We start from the raw sequence: 20,301 nt of genomic DNA on the forward strand, positions 1-20,301 counted from the left end.
AGACTGAATAAAAAGGATATTAGTGCTAAAAAAACCTAACAATTCAGTGTGAAAAAGACCGTCCTTTACTGCTGGCTGAGCAGTTGCAGAGAAAAAGCCAGATAAAAAGTAATAAATACCGGTAGTTGGAGGTGGTGGTTTGTTGTGTATCCACTTAACAACTTTAATGCCATTTTGGGCAGTGGCAATATTAATTCCAGGAATACAGGTGATCAGATGCTCTAAGGGAACACCTCCCTGGCCTTCCTGCACAATTTCTAAATCACTGAATTCTGCTGCATAACAATCAGGAAAGCTTTAAAAACAAAAGGTGGGAATAGAAAAATTCTGATTACTAAAATACTATAAAACATACCATTAACCAATAATCCCAAACAACAATATAAAGGGGACACGGACACCCACAACACCAAACTTTAAAACATTCTATTAACAAAATTGTCCTATGAACATTTCATAACCAAGCCACTGCTTAGATTTTAATGGCTTTTTAAAAAAAGCTTATTTGAAACTTTTTTGAAACCCACAATATAAACAGTTTTTGTTTACCTGCTCCCAGAATTTTTAATATAAGAAACTAAAGTACCCAAAACTCAGTTCCTAAGCACTTCAATTTGCTCATAAAAAAGTTTGATTAGAAAAAAGAGATGAGACAATCCTTCCCATATTTATTCACACACAGTAAAATCTGGTTTACCTTAGTAAAGGCACAGTGCCCTCATGGGTCTGCAGTAGACTGTGCACTTGCGGTGCAAATGTCTTCAAAGACAAAATCACAAAAGGAATTTTGTAGGAGTCTGGATCAAATTCATGTTCACTGTAATGAGGAGAGAAGTTTAGGGTCTTAACTACATTTACATCCTGCTTGAATTGAAGAAAGATGTGCATAGAGATACTAAACTGGTGCCACTTGGAGATAAGGTTGAGAAAAAGCTAGAGAGCAGGGATCTTCATGCATTTTGCAGTATTTACTATACTACTCTCATGGACTACCTCTCTTCCCATTCATACAACATTTATATGACAACTACAGTAGCTGCTTAAATGGAGAACTAACATTAGGTCCTCTAGAGGGAATTCTGGGACACTGTGCACATGGAGAATTCACGTCCCCTGCAGTTTTTTTTTTTTTTTTTTAAATTTTCCTCTGCATAAAATGTCTTTTGCTGGTGAGGTGTTCCAGTTATGCCTTTTGCCCACCAGGGATTGCTGTGACACTGGAACAGAAGGCAAAGCCAGCTCCCTGGCCACAGCAGTAACCAGTTAACAGGGAAGAGAAGAAGATGCATTCCCTCTCAGGGTATGTCTATACTTACAGCAGGTTGGCTGTACTGCAATCAATCCGCTGGAGTTTGATTTTGCCGCATCAGTGAAGACGCAGCAAAAATCAAATCTCTCTGGGCTCGGCCGTCAACCCTGATATTCCGTGGTGCCTTGTGGAGTAAGGGATGTCAGCGTGAGCCCAAAGAGCCCTCATCTACACAAGGAAACAAAGTCGATCCTGATACCTCGATTCTAGCGATGCTAATGGCGTGGCTAGAATGGTGTATCTGGGATCGACTGATGCCTAGCATACACCAGGCCTCACTGACTTGTCTGTAGGGCATGGCATACTGAGGAACAGACATGAGGGGCACATGGGACTCCTGGGGAGTCTCACAGACTGGTTTCAGGAAGGCTAGTGGGGGTACAGACTAGGGAAGGAGATGAATGGGAATGAGATGTAGGGACATACTGGGATGGGATGCATGAAGATGTGAAGAGGGTTCACATGGAGACAGGGCAGATGTGCCTGACTGAACAAGAGATGCTAGGGATTAGCCAATCTCCCATTCCTCCCCACACCCCCCCCAAAAAAAAAAAAAGCCAAAGAGCATCCTTTTCCAATTTCTCCCATCGACACCCAACAGCCTTTCAAGGTTCCTTCCCCACAATTACCTCCCTCTCCCTCTGCTCTGTTGTTACTCCTGACTCTCTTAAACCTTTGAACTGCTTCTGAAGAGTTTGGGAAAGACATCTCTGTACTGTATCTTAAATGAATTATTACTCAAAAGTTATTAATATGCCAAGTCAGCAATCTAGTGGTAAAAACATTTCCATTTTTTTGTTGCCTGTAAGAATACAGACAAGCTTGTTGACAGGTATTTTCAAATAAGCTGCCAAAATAATTGAAAGTGGTGTGATTATATAGTGTTATTTTGACAAAAGATGCAGAAGTTGCAAATTTTAAAACTCTATGGCAACATTTAAGATTTTTGTCACAGAATTACCCCAGGAGTAGCAAAGAAGACATTTCATATATTTTTATTGTAGTTGTAATATGACTTAGTAGCTGAATATGAATCAGGAGAGCCACCATTGTGTAACCGGTTGGCTATCTGCACACTATCAGGGAGAGCTCTGTTGCCATCTTTGCTTGACACCTAATCCTATAATTTGCACAATCACAACAGTTAGATTAATTTTTATATCAAAGTAAAGTTTTCAAGTTATGATGGACTGCCAGCTGACTAAAGGTAGCTGGAGGCTAAATTAAGTGGAATTATAGAAAGACATCACAATTATAGTCACAGTGAAAAAATAACGCAATTTTTATCACCACTAGCAATCATCATTTCCCTCTAACCAACTTGAGACTTGCATTTCAAATCTCAATATAACAAACATTTCATCCTCAGTAATTTAGGCAGCAATACAGAAACACCACATCCTCAAACCGAGGACCCCACTGATTCAGGATACAGTAAAAGCTGTTACTGATCCTGTACCAACTGGAAAACCCTATAAATCAGTATAGCTAATCTTCATAGCAAGTCCAGTTTATAGTCTAGTCGACACAGTGCTGACAGGCCCCTAACTTGGCTCCACAGAAGCAACAAGATGTCCCTCCCCGCCCCCCCCAGCACTCATAGGTGGAGGAATGGCCCTAAGGGGTTCAGAGTGCTGGAGCAGGTTTGTGGCTGCGGTTTTGGATGCAGGATGAGGTGTGGTCTGCAGGCTCTGGGGAGCCTGGGGAAGGGAGAAGCTTGGGTGTGGAAGGGAGGTCAGGGCAGGGGCTTGGGTCACAAGAGAGGGCTCTGGATGCAAAATCCATGAGGTGCTAACCTTGTGCAGCACCACACAAGTGGAGACCTAGCCTGGCTGTTTCTAGGTGGAGGCATGGCAGGCAAAAATAGAGCACTGCCCCTAGAGGTCCCATCAGCCGCCTAGCCATGCCTCCACCAGCATGGACTACAACAGGCCTTGTCACCTCTGGCCTTCCCCTTGACTGAGACTCCCTCTTTAAACCTTCCTCTGAAACCCCAGCTCTCATGCATCTGACAAAGCAGGTCTTTGTCCATGAAAGCTTATTCTCCAAAATAGCTGTTAGTCTATAAGGTACCACAGGACTTGTTACATTTCACAAGAAGGTTCACTTTTTAAAAAAGTTACAAAATTTAGTTTAAGGAAAAAAGTCAAATGTGATAAACGATCTTTTTTCTATTCGGAAACCCAACCTCCCTCCCCCCACAAAAAAACCCCAACAACAACAAAACATCCTTCTTCATACACAGCATACCTAAAGTCTTTACTCAGACAATGCTGCTTACAAATGGGCTCATGGTATTCCAGTTCTTCAAATATTATAGGGCTGCAATTTGCCGATGAGCCATCATGAGACTGTGAAGATCCTAAAGGACTCTGCCGGGCTTGACTGCTGGGCAAGAGACAGACCAAGCGTCCATTTCCTTGGTCACGGATTGCAACAGTATCGGTTAATTTATATAGATCTGATGCTATTAACTTGTGTCCAAACCTCAAACGAAAACAAATTAAGTGCACTTTATTCATAAAAATAAATATTCAACATGCAAAACTAGAACAAATGTTCCATTACAGAATACAGTAATGAACCACAGTGTAAGAAATAATTCAAAAGGAGGTTATAAAATATTCAAAATTAACCAATATGCTAATTTCATACCCAAATCTTTCCATTATGCAGCATTTCCCAAACGGCGTTCTGTGGAACCCTAGTGTTCTGCACAATGTAAATAGGTGTTCTGTGAAAAATTTCAGTGCTAGTGACATTCTCCTTCTAAAATACTAAATAAATACTCAGGTATTTGAATAGTATTTAAATTGTAGGCATATTTTTATAACATTCATAATAGTATAGTGATTATTATGCAACTCATGCAAAAACACTCTTTCCATTAAAAAAACTGTTAAATGCTTTTATTTTCCAGTAGTTTTCTGTAAAAATAACAAATATATGAAAACAAAATTAAAAAATATTTTTCCATACCTAATTTGTTTTGCATTTCTTTTCCATAAAAATGTTCAAGCTTTAAGGAAGATAGTCCCTTCATGAACAAAGTTGTCCTTTCTAAAAACTCTTTCAAAGTCAACTTTTGGGCATTATCTGAAGAAATTTCTCAGTATGAAATAACGTACCCCCAGACCAGCATGTACGTGTTCTGTCAATACATTCCAAGACCAAAAGTGTTCTGTGGCCAAATTAGTTCAGGAAACACTGCTTACAGAAAGCAAACTAAAGATACTTTTAAAACTAGTTACAGAAGACCACTTAAAATATTTATACAATATACTACTTATCCGGAGGCTGTTACACCAGCAAAATGTTATTTTATGCTTCCATTGTAATTTCCTGTGCAAGGACAGGAATTGTGGTATTCAGAAAAAAAGAATAATTTAAACCAAGCACACTTTAGAACTTACTTCTTCTCATAGATTTCTGTGAACTTGAATATAGGGAGACAACAAGCAGGAGCATCCTGAAGAATGGACATTGCTTCTGAGCTGCAAATGTATTGTAAAATGTTAGAAAAGTAAGCTCTATTTATATTTAAATTCGCTCTTGTAGCATTGAAATCTTCATTTATTTAACTTATAGGCAAAGGGAATTTTTTATTCCTAAATTACACCAGTTTAGTTCTGAAGTAAACAGCATTTTAATAGTATAAGTGAAAGGATGCCTTTAGTTTAAACCTTCACATACAAAAATGAATATTGAACAGCGGCACTCTTCAAACTAATATGATGACAAATCAAGAAAAAATATTTAAGTGAACAGAGTCCACTGGCTTTCTTGACAGCTGAAAATGATGGAACACAAGTTAAAGGCAGGAATTAGGATCATAGAATCATAGAACAACAGAGCTAGAAGAGACCTAAAAAGAGCCATTGAGTCCAGCCCCCTGCTCTAAGCAGGACCAAGCCCATCAGATCAGCCCTGCCAGGTCTTTGTTGAGGCGAGACAAACACCTCCAGGGATGGAGACTCCACTACTTCCCTATGTAGACCATTCCAATTCTTCACCACCCTCCTAGTGAAAAAGTTTTTCCTAATGTTCAACCTGGACCTTTCCAACCACAACTTGAGACCATTGTTCCGTGTTCTGCCATCTGTGACCACTGTGAACAGCCCTTTTGCAGCCTCCCTTCAGTAAGTTGAAGGCTGTTATCAAGTCCCCCCTCAGTCTTCTCTTCTGCAGACTAAATAGTCCCAATTCCCTCAACCTTTCTTCATAAGTCATATGCTCCACTCCGCTAATTATTTTGGTCGCCCTTCGCTGGACCCTCTCCAGTGTTATCCACATCTTTCCTATAAATGGGGGCCCACAACTGGACACACTACTCCAGATGCAGCCTCACCAAAGCTGTATAAAGAGGAATAATCACTTCTCTGGATCTACTGGCAACATTCCGCTTGATGCAACCTAATACGCCATTAGCTTTCTTGGCTACAACGGCACACTGTTGACTCATGTCCAGCTTCTCATCCACTACAACTCCCAGGTCCTTTTCTGCAAAACTACTACTGAGCCAGTCGGACCCCAGCCTGTAACAATGCTTGGGATTCTTCTGGCCCAAGTGCAGGACTCTGCACTTGCCCTTGTTGAACCTCATCAGATTTCTTGCAGCCTAGTCTTCCAATTTGTCTCAGTCACTCTGGACCCTGTCCCTACCCTCCAGTGTATCTACCTCTCCCCCTAGCTTAGTGTCATCCGCAAACTTGCTGAGGGTGCAATCCAATCTCTCATCCAGGTCACTGATAAAGATGTTGACCAGAACAGGACCCAGAACCGAACTTTGGGGCACTCCACTAGAAACCGACTGCCCTCCCGACATTGAGCTGTTGATCACTACCCTCTGGGCCCGACCTTCTAGCCAGCTTTCTATCCATCTTACCATCCATTTATCCAATCCACATTCCTTTAACTTGCTGACAAGAATATTGTGGGAGACCGTATCAAAAGCTTTGCTTAAGTCCAGATAAATTACATCCAGTGATTTTCCCCTATCCACAGAGCCAGTTATCTCAACGTAGAAACTAATCAGATTGGTCAGGCGTGACTTGACCTTCGTAAATCCATGCTGACTATTCCTGAGCACTCTCCCCTCCTCCAAGTGCCTCAAAATGACTTCCTTGAGGAGCCCTTCCATGATTTTTCTAGGGACTGATGTAAGACTGACCGGCCTACAGTTCCCTGGATCATCCTTCTTCCCTTTTTTAAAGATGGGCACTACATTTGCCTTTTTCCAAATCATCAGGGATCTCTCCCCATCGCCACGACTTTTCAGAGATAATGGCCAAGGGCTCATCAACAACATATACCAACTCCCTCAGAACCCTAGGATGAATTAGGTCCGGGCCCATCGATTTATGTACATTTAGCCTTTTTAGATAGCTCCTAACCTGTTCTTTCCCCACCAAAGGCTGTCCATCTTCATCCCACAATACATCACTTATCGCATTAGTCCGGGAGCTGTCTTTGTCCGTGAAGACAGAGGCAAAGAAAGCATTAAGTACTTCAGCTTTCCCAACATCACCTGTCACTGGGTTACCTCCCTTACCCAGTAGGGGCCCCACGCCCTCTCTGATCACCTTCTTCTTGTTAACACGCCTGTAGAAGCTTTTCTTGTTATCCTTCACATTCCTCATGAGTCGCAATTCCAGTTGTGCTTTCGCCTTCCTGATAACTGCCCTACATTCTCGAGCTACACGTTTATACCCCTCCCTAGACATCTGTCCCAGTAAGCTCCCTTTTTGTGCCTAATTTTTCCAAGGATTTCCCCATTAAGCCAGTCTGGTCTCCTACCATATTTACTTCTCTTGCTGTGCATCGGGACAGTTTCCTTCTGTGCCTCCAATACGGCTTCCTTAAAATACTGCCAATTTTCGTGGATTCCTTTTCCCTTCATGGTTGCATCCCAGGGGATTCTGCCCATCAGGTTCCTGAAGGAGTCAAAGTCTGCTTTTCTGAAGTCCAAGGTGTGTAATTTGCTGCTCTCTTTCCTTCCTTTGGTCAATCCTGAAGTCTACCATCTCATGATCACTGCTTCCCAGGTTGTCCCCCACCTCTACCTTCCCTATTAGCTCCTCCCTGTTTGTAAGCATCTATGGCTGCTTCTACACTCTCACTTTCCTGTCAGAGGTGGCATGGTAATGAGGCAATCAGAAGAAGGCTAATGAGGCACTAGGGTGTATATTCAGCACCTCATTAGCATAACAGTGGACACGTGAATTTCAAAGTGCAGACTTCAAATTGCAGATTGACAACGAAGATAGGGGCAGCTTTGAAATAAGAGACCAACTTCGAAATTCCCCTCCTCTGATTTAGTTTTGTGGGAGTAAGGGAATGATTTAGCTATAATCAAAACAATTAAATGACTGAAAAGGAGTAAAATTTAATGTCAACTGTCTACACCACGGCTACGTCTACACGAGATGCATGGCGAAAGAAGTCATGATCAGAAGAAATTTTCCTCGCAAACCTTCTGTCGACAGATTCAATCTGCTTTTATATGTAAACATAAAGAGCAATCTGATCTGTCAACAGAGAGCAGCCAGAGTGCCCGGCGCTCTCTCAACAGAACGGCTGACTGGAAACTGCAAAAACAAGGCTGCCTGGTGATCTGGAAGCCCTGTCTGTTGACAAAAGGGCGCTGGAGTGTCTATACAGCTGTTTTGTTGACAGAACACTGTTGAGAGCTGTTATACCTGAATGGAGAGAGGCACAGTACTGCCGACGGATGTGCTGGGTTTTGTCAACAAACTGTCATCTAGAGATAGAAGTGGGTCTGCCTCACGAAAGCTCATCATTAACATGGCTACCTCTGTTACTGAATACCATATAGTTCGAGAAGTGAACATAACTAACTTTTCTCAATGATTTGGATAAAGGTGCTGCTAAGGAAGTAAGTCCAGAAAAAGGAAGATTCTAAATGAAGATATTTTTTCATCTTACCTAAATGATACATCTGTTAATGAACTTTAATCAACTAGCACAATCTACATTTTGCTCGTATTTTTCCAGTTTTTTTTTTTCTTACTTATTTTTACTCTGACGTACAAGAATGAGTCTTCACCTGAAGGCATAAACAATTGTCTAGATTGCTTTTTACCTAAGCTGAGACAGGGATTTATTAGCAGCTCCAGTGGCTAGGGAGACTTGTATCCTTTTGCTGCCAATTTTATATCTGTGAAGATTGTTGACAGCACTGATTGCTTCTTGTAGATTTTCCATTTGAACTATAGCCTTCAACTGATAATCCGTATGGGGACTGAGCTCCACACTCTTTACCTGAAAAAAAAAAAAAGTTATAAAAAATGCAAACCATACAAACACAACACAAAAAGATGTACCTCAGTCAACTGTCATCTTTAGATACAGATAAATATCAAAATTAGTTTTTTGTTTTTTTAAAAAAAGATCTTAAGCAGAAGTCACAGGAGTAGTCTGTCCATGGAGTTTTATTTTCTAGGACTGACAGTGAAGTAAATCCATTAAAGTCATTTTTAAAGTAATTTAAAATATCAGCTCAATATTTACAATGCACATTTCAAGCTGACAAGAATAGAAGTTTTCAGAATTTTCTTTAAAAAACATTAACGCTTGGAGCTATCCAAACACAGTGGAACATAAAAACACTTTCAGTGACTCTGGATGTATATTTTCAGAATTTTAGTCTCCCAATGAAGCAAAACCACAAGCTTCATTTTCAGTTTTACATACAAGCCTTTAGCAAACATTCCTATGAGACTATGTACAACATAAATAGTTAAGGTAAGATGCGTTACGGTATTGTAACCAGAAGTAGCAAGTTCTGAGTGCAAATATTTAAGGTAGATAGGTATAGCCTGTACCTCAAAAGGAGATTACATAGTCTTGTGGAAAAGTGAAAAACAGAACACAAAGGAATCTTATCCTTTACCTTGCCATGTCTACAAAAGATTTCTTGCAGAATTTGCTGCAGGTCCTTCCTGGATAATCTGTAGTCTAGATTGCTGATCTGAATATCTACACCATTTGCAAAAGGATCGGGACAGTCTGTACCACTGATATGATTCACAATATTGAAGGTGAGTGGGGATGATCTGTTTGAGAGGTTTGGAGACATACTCCTAATTAAAATAAACACATTTTAGTATTATTCAATAAATATCAGTTACACAAGCTAGTCTGTTGATCTAAGAAAAACTAGTTGTAAGTAAGGGTTAAGTAAATACATTTTTAAATCTCCATGCATTTTGGTACATATGGATTTAATTTACATGGCCAAATACAGGAACTGAATTTTTTTTTCCCTTTAATTAAAGAGGATTAAAATCTTAAAGACAGTCCAGGAAAAACATTAAAATGTGTCTCAAAACTGATCAACATGGACAACCTAAAATTTGGGGTTGGATACAATTTTTCCACAAAATTTACTTTATATTCAATATTGAGACAGACTTTTTCAATCAATCAATCTATAAGCAGCAAAGGACCAGCGTTCTGAAAGACTTTAAGGGGTCTATGGTACTTTTGAAAATACCACTAAGTACACATCTGCCTAAACATGTGGAAGTCTAGGCCCCAAACGTTTAAGAAATTGAATTCTTATGGAACACTGAACTATGCCATACAAGTACCAAGCAAATAAAGATTTATACAAAATAACTGACAAATTAAGTTTATTTAAAAAGGTAGTCTTCTCCTGTCTTGTTTTTAAATTCAGCCCTGTCAGTTGCTACCACACTACCACCAACATAGCATCTTTATCTCATGTTGAACAATGTCACAACATGACAACATTAAACAAAAAGTACACACACACAAAATATGGAACTGTTTACTTATATACTGGAAGTACCTTAACACCAACCTAATACTCCATTTTCCAAATAGGAGATAATCCTACAACATACAGATACTTACCGTGATGACCAACACCCCTGAGACATGAGCAGAGGGCTGTGCTGTCTTGATGCTGTCAATTTACTAAAAGCAGAAGGGTAGCTGACCTGGAACACAACTGCATCTTGATCTTTTTTCTCTACAGGAGAGCTGGTAACACTTCGAGAAGTGGGTGCATCTTTTCTAGAAAAGAAAAATATTTACTAAATAATAGCTACATTTTACTACATGGATTAGTTTTAAGAACATTTTTCCCTTAACATACTTCTGACTGCATTTATAGGTCAATTCTCCTATTCCTGTGTGTTTGGTTGCCAGGCATATTGGATTTGCTGCATTAGAGCTTTGTGGTGAAGGACTCTGCTCTCTTAACCGGTCTTGCTGGTTTTCAATTTTTCTGATGGTCTTTGATTCCAGGCGGCACAGCTCCTTAAAATGAATAAGACAAAAAGGTAGATCAGCCACTAAAAATTTATACTACATATTTCTTCATAAAACTTCCTTCTTTATTAAAGTAAAATTAAACTCAAGGCATGACTTTCCAGTTGTATGCAGGTGCATTTTCCTTTTACAAATAAATTAGGAAGAAGAGCGATACAGATTTCCACTGCAGTTTTTATGATCAAGTTCTGTGTAAACTGAATTTTTCAAGAACAGTTGTCATGAATGGGAAGGGTATTAGCCTTTTCTGGACATTCCAGCCATTCAGTTACCTGAAGTCTTTTCAGGGTGGATAACTCCTGAAATCTAACCCTACTTGTCTTGCCTGTAAGGGTTAGCAACATAGACAGTGGGTCCTAGACTCCCTAGGAATACTAAGGAATCAGGAAGTGAGTTAGCAGTAACATTCCTGTTCTTGTGTGACCAGACCAGAACTCGGACACATGAATTAAGCCAGGAACCTGGGCATGGAGAATCCAGTGACATCCATGCCTAGAGAAGGACTAAACCTTAAAACTACAGATACGAAAAGAGAACAGGTTATTTTCTTCATTTTGGGTTTGTTGGACTTCTCCGTGAGGAAGACAAGCAGCTATCCCCTTACACTAACTTTTCAAACTGAATCCCTGGGAAACAGTTCACTGTTTTAACTTTTTTCAACCCCCAGTTACTCTGTAAAACCTAGTAACCAAGCAATGTTCCATCAAGTGCGTTTTCTGAGGGATGTGGGCTTGTTTAGTTTACAGAAGAGAAGACTTAGAGGTGATTTAATAGCAGCCTTCAACTTCCTGAAGGGGAGCTCTAAAAAGGAGGATGAGAAACTGTTCTCAGTGGTGTCAGATGGCAGAACAAGGAGTAACGGTCAGAAATTGAAGAGGGAAAGGTGTAGGTTGGATATTAGGAAAAACTACTTCACCAGGTGGGTGGTGAAGCATTGGAATGTGTTGCCTAGAGAGGTGGTGGATTCTCCATCCCTTGAGGTTTTTAAGTCCCGGCTGGACAACGTCCTGGCTGGGATGACTTAGTAGAGGTTGATCCTGCTTGAAGCAGGGGGCTGGACTAGATGACCTCCTGAGGTCCCTTCCAGCCCTATGATTCTGTGATTCTTAATAAAAATCACCCCTTTAAGACCATGATCTGACTCTTGTGTGCTAGACAGAAGGAGGTTAAGGGGAAGTTACAGGTTTTCAAGCACCCTCCAGAGGGAGGGTTAAAGAGCTTGAGGGCACCCCACAGGAATGAATTCCCTAATGTGCTTTCCTGGGTTCTCAAATGGGCTTTCGCATTTGGGTAGTGACAGCAATAACAATTCAAAACAAGGGGATCTGTAACCTTGGGGAGTTTTTAAATAGCAGACTTCAGTGACAAAGTATTTTAAAGTCTCTTGCATGCCCCCAACTTCTGCTCCTGGAATGCCAGAATGGGGAAGAGCTTTGACAATAGTGAAGGCTCATCCTCCTTCAAAGAACACCTAAAACATAAAGGCTACATCTGCACTCGAAAGCTGCGTCAACAAAACTCACTGCATGTCTACATACAAAATGCATTTTGTCGACTGTCTGACAGCGTTCTGCCTCTCCATAGAGAGGAGCAATGCCTTTGTCAACAGCTCATTGACAAAAAACCCCACGTAGATGCTGTGGGGCCCTTTGTTGACGGACAGGGCTTCCAGTTCACCAGGCAGCTGTTTGCTGAGCTTCCAGCTGGCCATTCTGTCAAGAGAATGGATGGGCAGTCTGACTACTGTGTTGACATAGCAGATTGCTCTTTCAACCTGCTTGTGTGGGTGGACATGATCTCTCAACAGAAAGTTTAGCCAGAAGATCTCTTCTGACAATAACGTCTGTTGACAGATTGCTATCGTGTAGACATAGCCAAAAAGGGAGAGAGCCAGATTTGGATCCCTACCTAGTGAAAGTTGACAGCATTCAGTCCTGGACATGGATGTAAGCAGAAAAGGAAATTCTCTTCTCCTTTTGAGAAAGCACCACCCATCTTCCTCCACTGATTAAAGACATGGTCCCACAGGTTAGTAAAGATAAAAGTAGTGGAATGAGAAATCTGGAAAACACTACGTGCTTGTCCACACTGCCACCTTCCTTCAAATGAAGGATGGTAATTAGGGTGTTGGGAGTTTACTAATGAAGGGTACAGGCAGCACTTCGTTAAGCAAATTCCCCCCGTGGCAACTTCGAAGTTTTAAACTTCAAAGTACCGGCATGCGTCTAGCTGCAACACACCCACTGGTACCTCGAAGTGCCAGGGCAACTTTGAAGTCCCATTACTCCTCAAAATTTTGTAAGGGGACTTCGAAGTTGGCCTGGCACTTCAAAGTACCGGCGGGTGCGCCGCAGCTAGACGCGTGCTGGTACTTCGAAGTTGCCGCGGGGGCAGAATTTGCTTAATGAAGTGCTGCCTATGCACAGCATCACTTCATTAGTAAACTCTCAACACCCTAATTACCATCCTTCCTTCGAAGGAAGGTGGTAGTGTAGACACAGCCTAGGAGAATGTGGCAGAAAAATGAACAGCGTTACCTGGAGACTTTTAACATTTGTGGGTTTTGCTGCAGATCCATGGGTCTGCAATCCCTTTCCTGCAGTGGTTTTGATATTGGAAGACTGATCATTTGAATCTTTGCTGAGGAAGCACAGTTTTGGGTTTTTGTTCACTTTCTTTGGAGACTTCACTTTTTCAGCTCCAACACAGTGTGAGCTTTTTGTTTCATTGAGTTCTTTGTTTTTTGGGGTGAAAGAAACAATAATCCTGTTGCCAAACACATCTTCATTTTCCATTCGTTTATGAGCACGTTCAGCACTTTCTTGGTTTAAAAAGCGGAGAATTGCACTGCTGCCAGAAATGCTCAGCACCTTCCCTCCACAGTTATCTGACAAACGTCTCAGTCTGTTGCTGACACTTTTGCTATCTCTGTTTGTTGGCAGGTTGTAAACATATAACAGTGTATGGCATTGCTGTGGAAAGAGAAAAAAAAAACCACAAACTTAGTATTTGGTTAAGCAGGTCACATCAGAACTAAAATATTTAATACCATGATCTAAAATGCCAGATACTATTTGTGCTCTATTTTCTACTGTTCTAAAATTTAATCATGAAAGTAATAAGACTAAGAGAAAGAATTAATAATTCAAGACTTAACTCAATTGGAACATGCAAGTTCAGGAAGTCTCTAGCCTTTAACTCTCGTATAATTGAAGGTTAGAATACAAAGCCATTAAGACTCTCCGTGGCTGATTAAGATATCATGAGTGCTGCGTTTTTTTCCATAGTTTTCTGGGTTTGTCAACGAAGTTTGTAAGTAGGGGCTGGAGCAGCCCTAGTCTGTGGCAGCCCCAAGCGGGAGGAGCTCCAGCTTGGTCAGAATACGCCCAGTTAATTGGTTAAAAACTTAACATTTAACCGATATACTAAACAAACAGGATTTTATATCCCTAACTGCAAAGGGGCAGCCTTTGAAGCACAAAAGAAGAGAGGTGTGAATTCTAAGGAAGCACCATCCAGACTAACCTGAAAGGATTTCTACCAAATACTAGCCATGATATGAACCACATCTTTATCTCATATGAGGTTAATGGGTTTCTTTACTTAAAATGAAATCCGACCCTTAAAAAGGGGCCTTTTAAGATGGTGACCTCACATTCACAAGGTAGAAATATCAAGGCAGTCCAGAGTAATTAAGTTGTTACTGTACATTTCTTACATCATGACAGTATAGAAATACAAGAGCATTCTAAAACTTCTTGCTTCTAGTACTGAAAAAGAGTGTTTAACAAATGTAGATTTTTTTTACAAAGGTCCACATGAGGTGATCAAAGACTTTAAACTTGATTTCTATTTTTCTGCATTTATTTTTTTCGTTTTGATAAATGTTCAGCTTTAGAAATATCATTGATAAAAACAGACATGATCATTTAATGATTAGGGATCAGTGCTTAGGTGCTCACTTGAAATTAAGACCGTTTCCAAAAAGTTACAGCCTTGCAAGAGACAGCAGTCCTGCTGTGAAATGTCTGATAGTCACCTACTACTCCTATCATCAGAGAAATAAATACATTTGACATTACACACACACACTTTAAGCAGAATGTATGCAATAAAATGTCACTTACTGGAATTTTCAATGGTAACCTTGGTGGCAAGTCTGAAATAAATTCTTCAAACCCAATAAGCTCATGAGCATGATGTAATAGTGCTTCAGAAGCCTGGTTCTTATGTACCAAGATTATGTGGAAACCATGACGGTGTCTCAGGTCACTGAGTTCCAAAGCAAAGTTTACATCAGCTGAAACAGAGACCCCACCCCAAAGTATTAGTGGTTAAAAAGACCTACTTAAAAAAAAAAAAAAAGCTTCTGTCCAACATCAACCCCTGCCCAGAAACAAACCAAACAAACATTCTAGTGAAAGAACCCAATGGCTACATCTACATGAGAGAGTTTTCCTGGCAAAAGTGGGCTTTTGTCCGGAAAAACCCTGGCGTCTCTACACGCAGCGTGCTTTGTCAACAAAAACCCGGCACATCTGTCAACAGTCTTGCCAGTTCAGGTATAATGCCTCTCTCAACAGCGTTCTGTCGAGAAAACAGCCATTTAGACACTTCAAGGCCCTGCTGTCAACAGGCAGGGGTTTCAGTTCACCAGGCAGCCCTGTCTGCAGAGCTTTCGCTCAGCTGTTCTGTTGACAGAGGACCAGGCAGTCTGGCTGCTCTCTTTCAGAGTGGACTGCTCTTTCAATCTGCTTTTATGTTTAGACACAATATATTGACAGAAGGTGTGCCAGAAAATCCCTTCTCACAGTGACTTCTGTCGATAAAGGCTTCTCATGTAGATATAGCGAATGGGTGTAGATATTTAATGAGCACATAGTATTTAAGAAATTCAGGAATCAAGGTTTTCTTTTCAATAGTAATATTCAATAATTTAATCAAGAGGAGTTAGACTGGTACTTTATGTTTGTGTAACATTTATTTTTGGGTAACACAGAGAAGGGGTTTATGCAATGTTATTAATATTCTTACTTGAAACAAGGACCACAGTAGCAGGTGCAGTGTGTGTATCAGCAAACCTTCTAAGACTCTGTCTGAGCTTGTCATCAGCTGCATTCTTTGCTGTGGCATTGATGTGTGCAACAGTCACCTGTAGAATTAAAAGGAATTTGCCTTAAGGAAAAAACAAAACTGACTCATATCAAACCTGACTTTTTTTAAACCAACAGTTAGACTGTGCTGTTTTATTTACTTTAGACAGTGCACAGTGTATAGACAATGATATAGGGTGTATAGTATATTAGAAACAAATGTTTCCTGGGAGAGAAAAAATGAGAACTTATAAAGAACTTAATAGTAAAGATACACCTTTTTTTAAAAAAATAGGGACAGATTCCTGTTAAAATACACAGAGCTAACTAAAAAGCAAGCAGTCCTGTAGCACTTTGCAGACTAACAAATTTATTTATTGGGTAATCAGCTTTCATAGGTAAGACCTTACCCACAAAAGCTCATTACCTAACAAATTTGTTAGTCTTTAAGGTAAAGACTGCTTTTTTTTTGTGAATCTACAAACTACCACTGTTACCACTCTCAGACCTAACTAGTTTACCTTGGAGCATCTAACTCTGTACTCAACTTTGTCCCTACAGACAAGAAAGAAGATGCCCACACTTAACTGTGTAACGAGGAAAATATAACACAGCAAACAAGATTGTTTTAATACTGATATAAAAATTACTTTATTCAGAATAAATCTGGGTTTGGTTTTGTACCTATATTTTCATTAAGACAGTAAGAGGAGAATTTATGAAGAGGGAAACACCACCTTGCATTGAATATCTGAAATTAAAAACCAGCAAAATTATTATGCCTGGGAATTACTGAAAAGTGATTTTATGCAGCTTTGTTATTTTTCAGGTTATTTACCTGAAGAGAAAATATAGACCAATTATTAAACTATCAGCACTGATGTGAACAAAAACAACTTATGAGAAGGACTGGTGGAGTTTCAGTACCCAGAGAGTAGTTGTTAATGGTGCTCAATCCTGCTGGAAAAGCATAACGAGTGGAGTTCCGCAGGGGTCTGTTTTGGGACCAGTTCTGTCCAATATCTTCATTAATGATTTGGATATTGGCATAGAAAGTATGCTTATTAAGTTTGCAGATGATACCAAGCTGGGAGGGGTTGCAACTACCTTGGAGGATAGGGTCATAATTCAGAATGATCTAGATAAATTGGAGAAATGGTCTGAAGTAAACAGGATGAAGTTTAATAAAGATAAATGTAAGGTGCTGCACTTAGGAAGGAACAATCTGTTTCACACATACAGAATGGGAAAAGACTGTCTAGGAAGGAGTACAGCAGAAAGGGATCTAGGGGTTCTAATAGATCACAAGTTAAATATGAGTCAACAGTGTGATGCTGTTGCAAAAAAAGCAAACATGATTCTGGGATGCATTAGCAGGTGTGTTGTGAACAAGACACGAGAAATCATTCTACCGCTCTACTCTGCATTGGTTAGGCCTCAGCTGGAATATTGTGTCCAGTTCTGGGCACCCCAATTCAAGAAAGATGTGGAGAAATTAGAGAAGGTCCAGAGAAGAGCAACTAGAATGATAAAAGGTCTGGAGAACATGACTTATGAAGAAAGGCTGAAAGAATTGGGCTTGTTTAGCTTGGAAAAAAGAAGATTGAGGGGGGACGTGATAGCGGTTTTCAGATATCTTAAAGGGTGTCATGAGGAGGGAGAAAACTTGTTCTTCTTGGCCTCTGAGGAGAGAACAAGAGGCAATGGACTTAAGCTGCAGCAAGGGAAGTTTAGGTTGGACATTAGGAAAAAGTTCCTAACTGTCAGGGTGGTCAAGTACTGGAATAAGTTGCCAAGGGAGGTTGTGGAATCTCCCTCGCTGGAAATATTTAAGAACAGATTAGATAGATGTCTATCAGGCAAGGTGTAGATAGTGGTCAGTCCTGCCGTGAGGGCAGGAGACTGGACTCTATGGCCTCTCAAGGCCCCTTCCAGTCCTAGTGTTCTATGATTCTATGATACCCATTTTGTAAATACAACTGATAAGTGTCCATCTCCTAGAACAGTGTTTCTTGATCTTTAATATAAAGTACCCCTTTGTCAAAAAAGAAGAATTGTAAGTACCTCCAGAATTCTCTCATGTACACCTAGGGGTACACGTACTACCAATTAAGAAACACGGTAAGACAAGGTCTTGAAATAAGCATCATTCAACCTTTCCAGATACTGCACCCTCTCCAGGAGTCAGATTTGTTTTGCATACCACCAAGTAACACCTCACTTAAAAACTACTTACTTACAAAAACATCACAGAAGACTATTACTGTACTTGCTGACTTCCTACCATCTTACTATCAAGTAAATGAATTGGAATAGAAATACTGTACTTAAATTTCAGCGTAAGGTATATGAAGCAGTAGAAGCAAGTCATTGTCTGAATGAACTTTAAATTGTACTGACTTTACTTGTATTTTTAAGTAAAACTAGGCAAATATCTAGATGAGCTGATGTACTCTCTGGAAGACCTCAGTGTACCCCCAAGGGTACATGTACTCCTGGTTGAGAAACGCTGTTCTAGAACACACAGTTCAAATACTAATTTTTAAGAAGAACTTAACTACTGTTCTCCTGGAAACCAAAACAACCAGAGAAGTTAAAAAAAAACACCTTCCATACATGTTTAATCATTTATGGCTCTAACAAAGCACAAGCCTACCTGTGAAATGGAGTAAAAAATGGGGAAGCCCAACACAAAGAACTTTCATTAAAATAAAACAGACACTTAGTTTTAAGTGTTTGTTCAGTAGTTCCAAGATGAGCAGACAAGAGTTACTTTTTATCAATCAGTTTCAGTAACTAAAATATGAAATTTTCACATTTCAGCATATTATGATCAAAACTTTAGTTAGATAAAAGGACATACTACTGAAAATTGTTTAGTATTCATAAAGTAATCACATATTGCTTAACATTTCATACAAAATGGAACACTTCTATTTTCACCAGTCTTTAAATAACAGACACAAATCATATTTTTTTCCATTTTGAAGCAGCGATACTTCTAATACTGTTCTCTAGCATTATACCAGTCTTTGCGGGGGGAGGAAAAAATTCAGATATTAACTTGATTGGACTTAAATATGCCCAAATACTACAATCAAAATACAAATTTTGAAACAAACCATAGTCAAGTACAGAGATTAGACTCAATGGATTTAAACCACGCAAAACAAGTGTCATGATTTATATGTCCACTTTTCTCTATTTGTAGCCATCACTGCACAGAAAAAAAGACAACAGGCCCCAGCAGCACCACTATACATAAGGAAATGAGTTCCTTTATGATTAGGAGCCTATCAAACTCACAGTTCATGTTGGTGAATTTCACTGTCATTGAATTTTTAAAATCTTAAATTCACAGTTTCAAGTATTGAAATCTGAAATTCCACAGTGTGTTAACTGTGATCCAAAAGGGGGTTTTGGGGATGGTAGTAAGGCTGTTTGGGATATGGTACTACCACTCTTACTTCTGTGTTGCTGCCTTCAGAGCAGCAGCTGCTGGTGGCTGGCAATGCAACACATGGTAAAAACCCCTGGCTAGAGCACCCCATCCTTGGGCGCAGTTCTCAGAGGTCAAAGGGACCTTGGGCTGGCTGTATGTTGGGGGGGGAAGGGGGGCAGGGGAGGGGAGAGAGGAGGAGGAGGGAATGAGGGAGAGATTGACCATGGTGCTCCCTGACCTGGGTGGCTGCCCACCCATAAGACCAGCCCTATCCCTGCAAAAAATGACACCTTCAGTCCTCATACCATGCTACCCTCACTTCTGCACTGCCACTGGAATCTGACACTCTGTTTGTTAAAGGTCATCTGTATTATTTTGATACAGAATGCTTTGAGCTAATAGATTACAGTATTTTCATACCTGACAATTGTTCAGCTCCTGAATAACTTCTTTATTTTCTTTACTAATGTCACATACACATATGAATTCTGCCTCCCTGTGACCTTTAAAAAACTTTTCACGAATTCTCTGTACAACTGCTATAGCTGAACGGCCAGTAGGAATGGAACAGTTTTCAATATCCCAAAAGACTCCAATGGGAGGCAAGTTTTCCAGCACCTGGCCTGTTATTGCAACTTCTGGAGACCCTACAGAGATTTAACAAAATAAGTTATATTAAACAGGAGGAGACTACTATACTTTGCTAGTTATAAGCATCAAAGGACATAAGCATATAAAAGAGAGAAGGCTTTAGACATTCAAGAACTACAGCCCTGGCTAGACAGTCATGAAGAAACACAGTATGTAAATTCCAGATGGCTTGTGTGGATCTTTTGCATAGTGGCATAAGTAATAAAATGTTTTTTAAAAAAATAGAAAACTTAATTGTGAAACATAGGAGCATATAGTAGACCCTTGACATACATGATTTCAACTTACACATTAAGTTGGACTTGGACACCTTCAACGCTGTAGCACTCTTACATGTAAAAATTCTTCAGTATAAAAGAAAAACTAAAAGAAACCTTTGGGGGTATGTCTATGTGGCAAAATCCCAGAGTCTCAGCCCAGGTCTACAACTTGGGCTCATGCTACAGTACTGAAAATAGCCACACAGACCACCTAAATGGTTAAACTGT

At 40.0% G+C, this 20,301-nt stretch overlaps 1 protein-coding gene across 4 annotated transcripts in view; it reads right to left on the reverse strand.

Moving 5' to 3' along the window:
• Positions 1 to 20,301, reverse strand: part of MARF1 (meiosis regulator and mRNA stability factor 1) — a 40,615-nt gene that overhangs the window by 13,568 nt on the left and 6,746 nt on the right. For all 4 annotated transcript variants that reach the window (XM_075011294.1, XM_075011293.1, XM_075011295.1 and 1 more), the window contains exons 5-16: positions 19,583 to 19,809; positions 15,662 to 15,779; positions 14,755 to 14,927; positions 13,165 to 13,599; positions 10,452 to 10,615; positions 10,208 to 10,369; positions 9,222 to 9,411; positions 8,412 to 8,590; positions 4,723 to 4,803; positions 3,560 to 3,796; positions 698 to 817; positions 120 to 295 (exon numbers count right to left, since the gene is read on the reverse strand). In XM_075011294.1, coding sequence (XP_074867395.1) covers positions 120 to 295; positions 698 to 817; positions 3,560 to 3,796; positions 4,723 to 4,803; positions 8,412 to 8,590; positions 9,222 to 9,411; positions 10,208 to 10,369; positions 10,452 to 10,615; positions 13,165 to 13,599; positions 14,755 to 14,927; positions 15,662 to 15,779; positions 19,583 to 19,809 — 2,262 coding nt within the window. The remainder of the gene's footprint in view (positions 1 to 119; positions 296 to 697; positions 818 to 3,559; positions 3,797 to 4,722; positions 4,804 to 8,411; positions 8,591 to 9,221; positions 9,412 to 10,207; positions 10,370 to 10,451; positions 10,616 to 13,164; positions 13,600 to 14,754; positions 14,928 to 15,661; positions 15,780 to 19,582; positions 19,810 to 20,301) is intronic.

This window comes from Carettochelys insculpta, chromosome 16 (genome assembly GCF_033958435.1).
Source record: "Carettochelys insculpta isolate YL-2023 chromosome 16, ASM3395843v1, whole genome shotgun sequence".
Taxonomy (NCBI): domain Eukaryota; kingdom Metazoa; phylum Chordata; order Testudines; family Carettochelyidae; genus Carettochelys; species Carettochelys insculpta.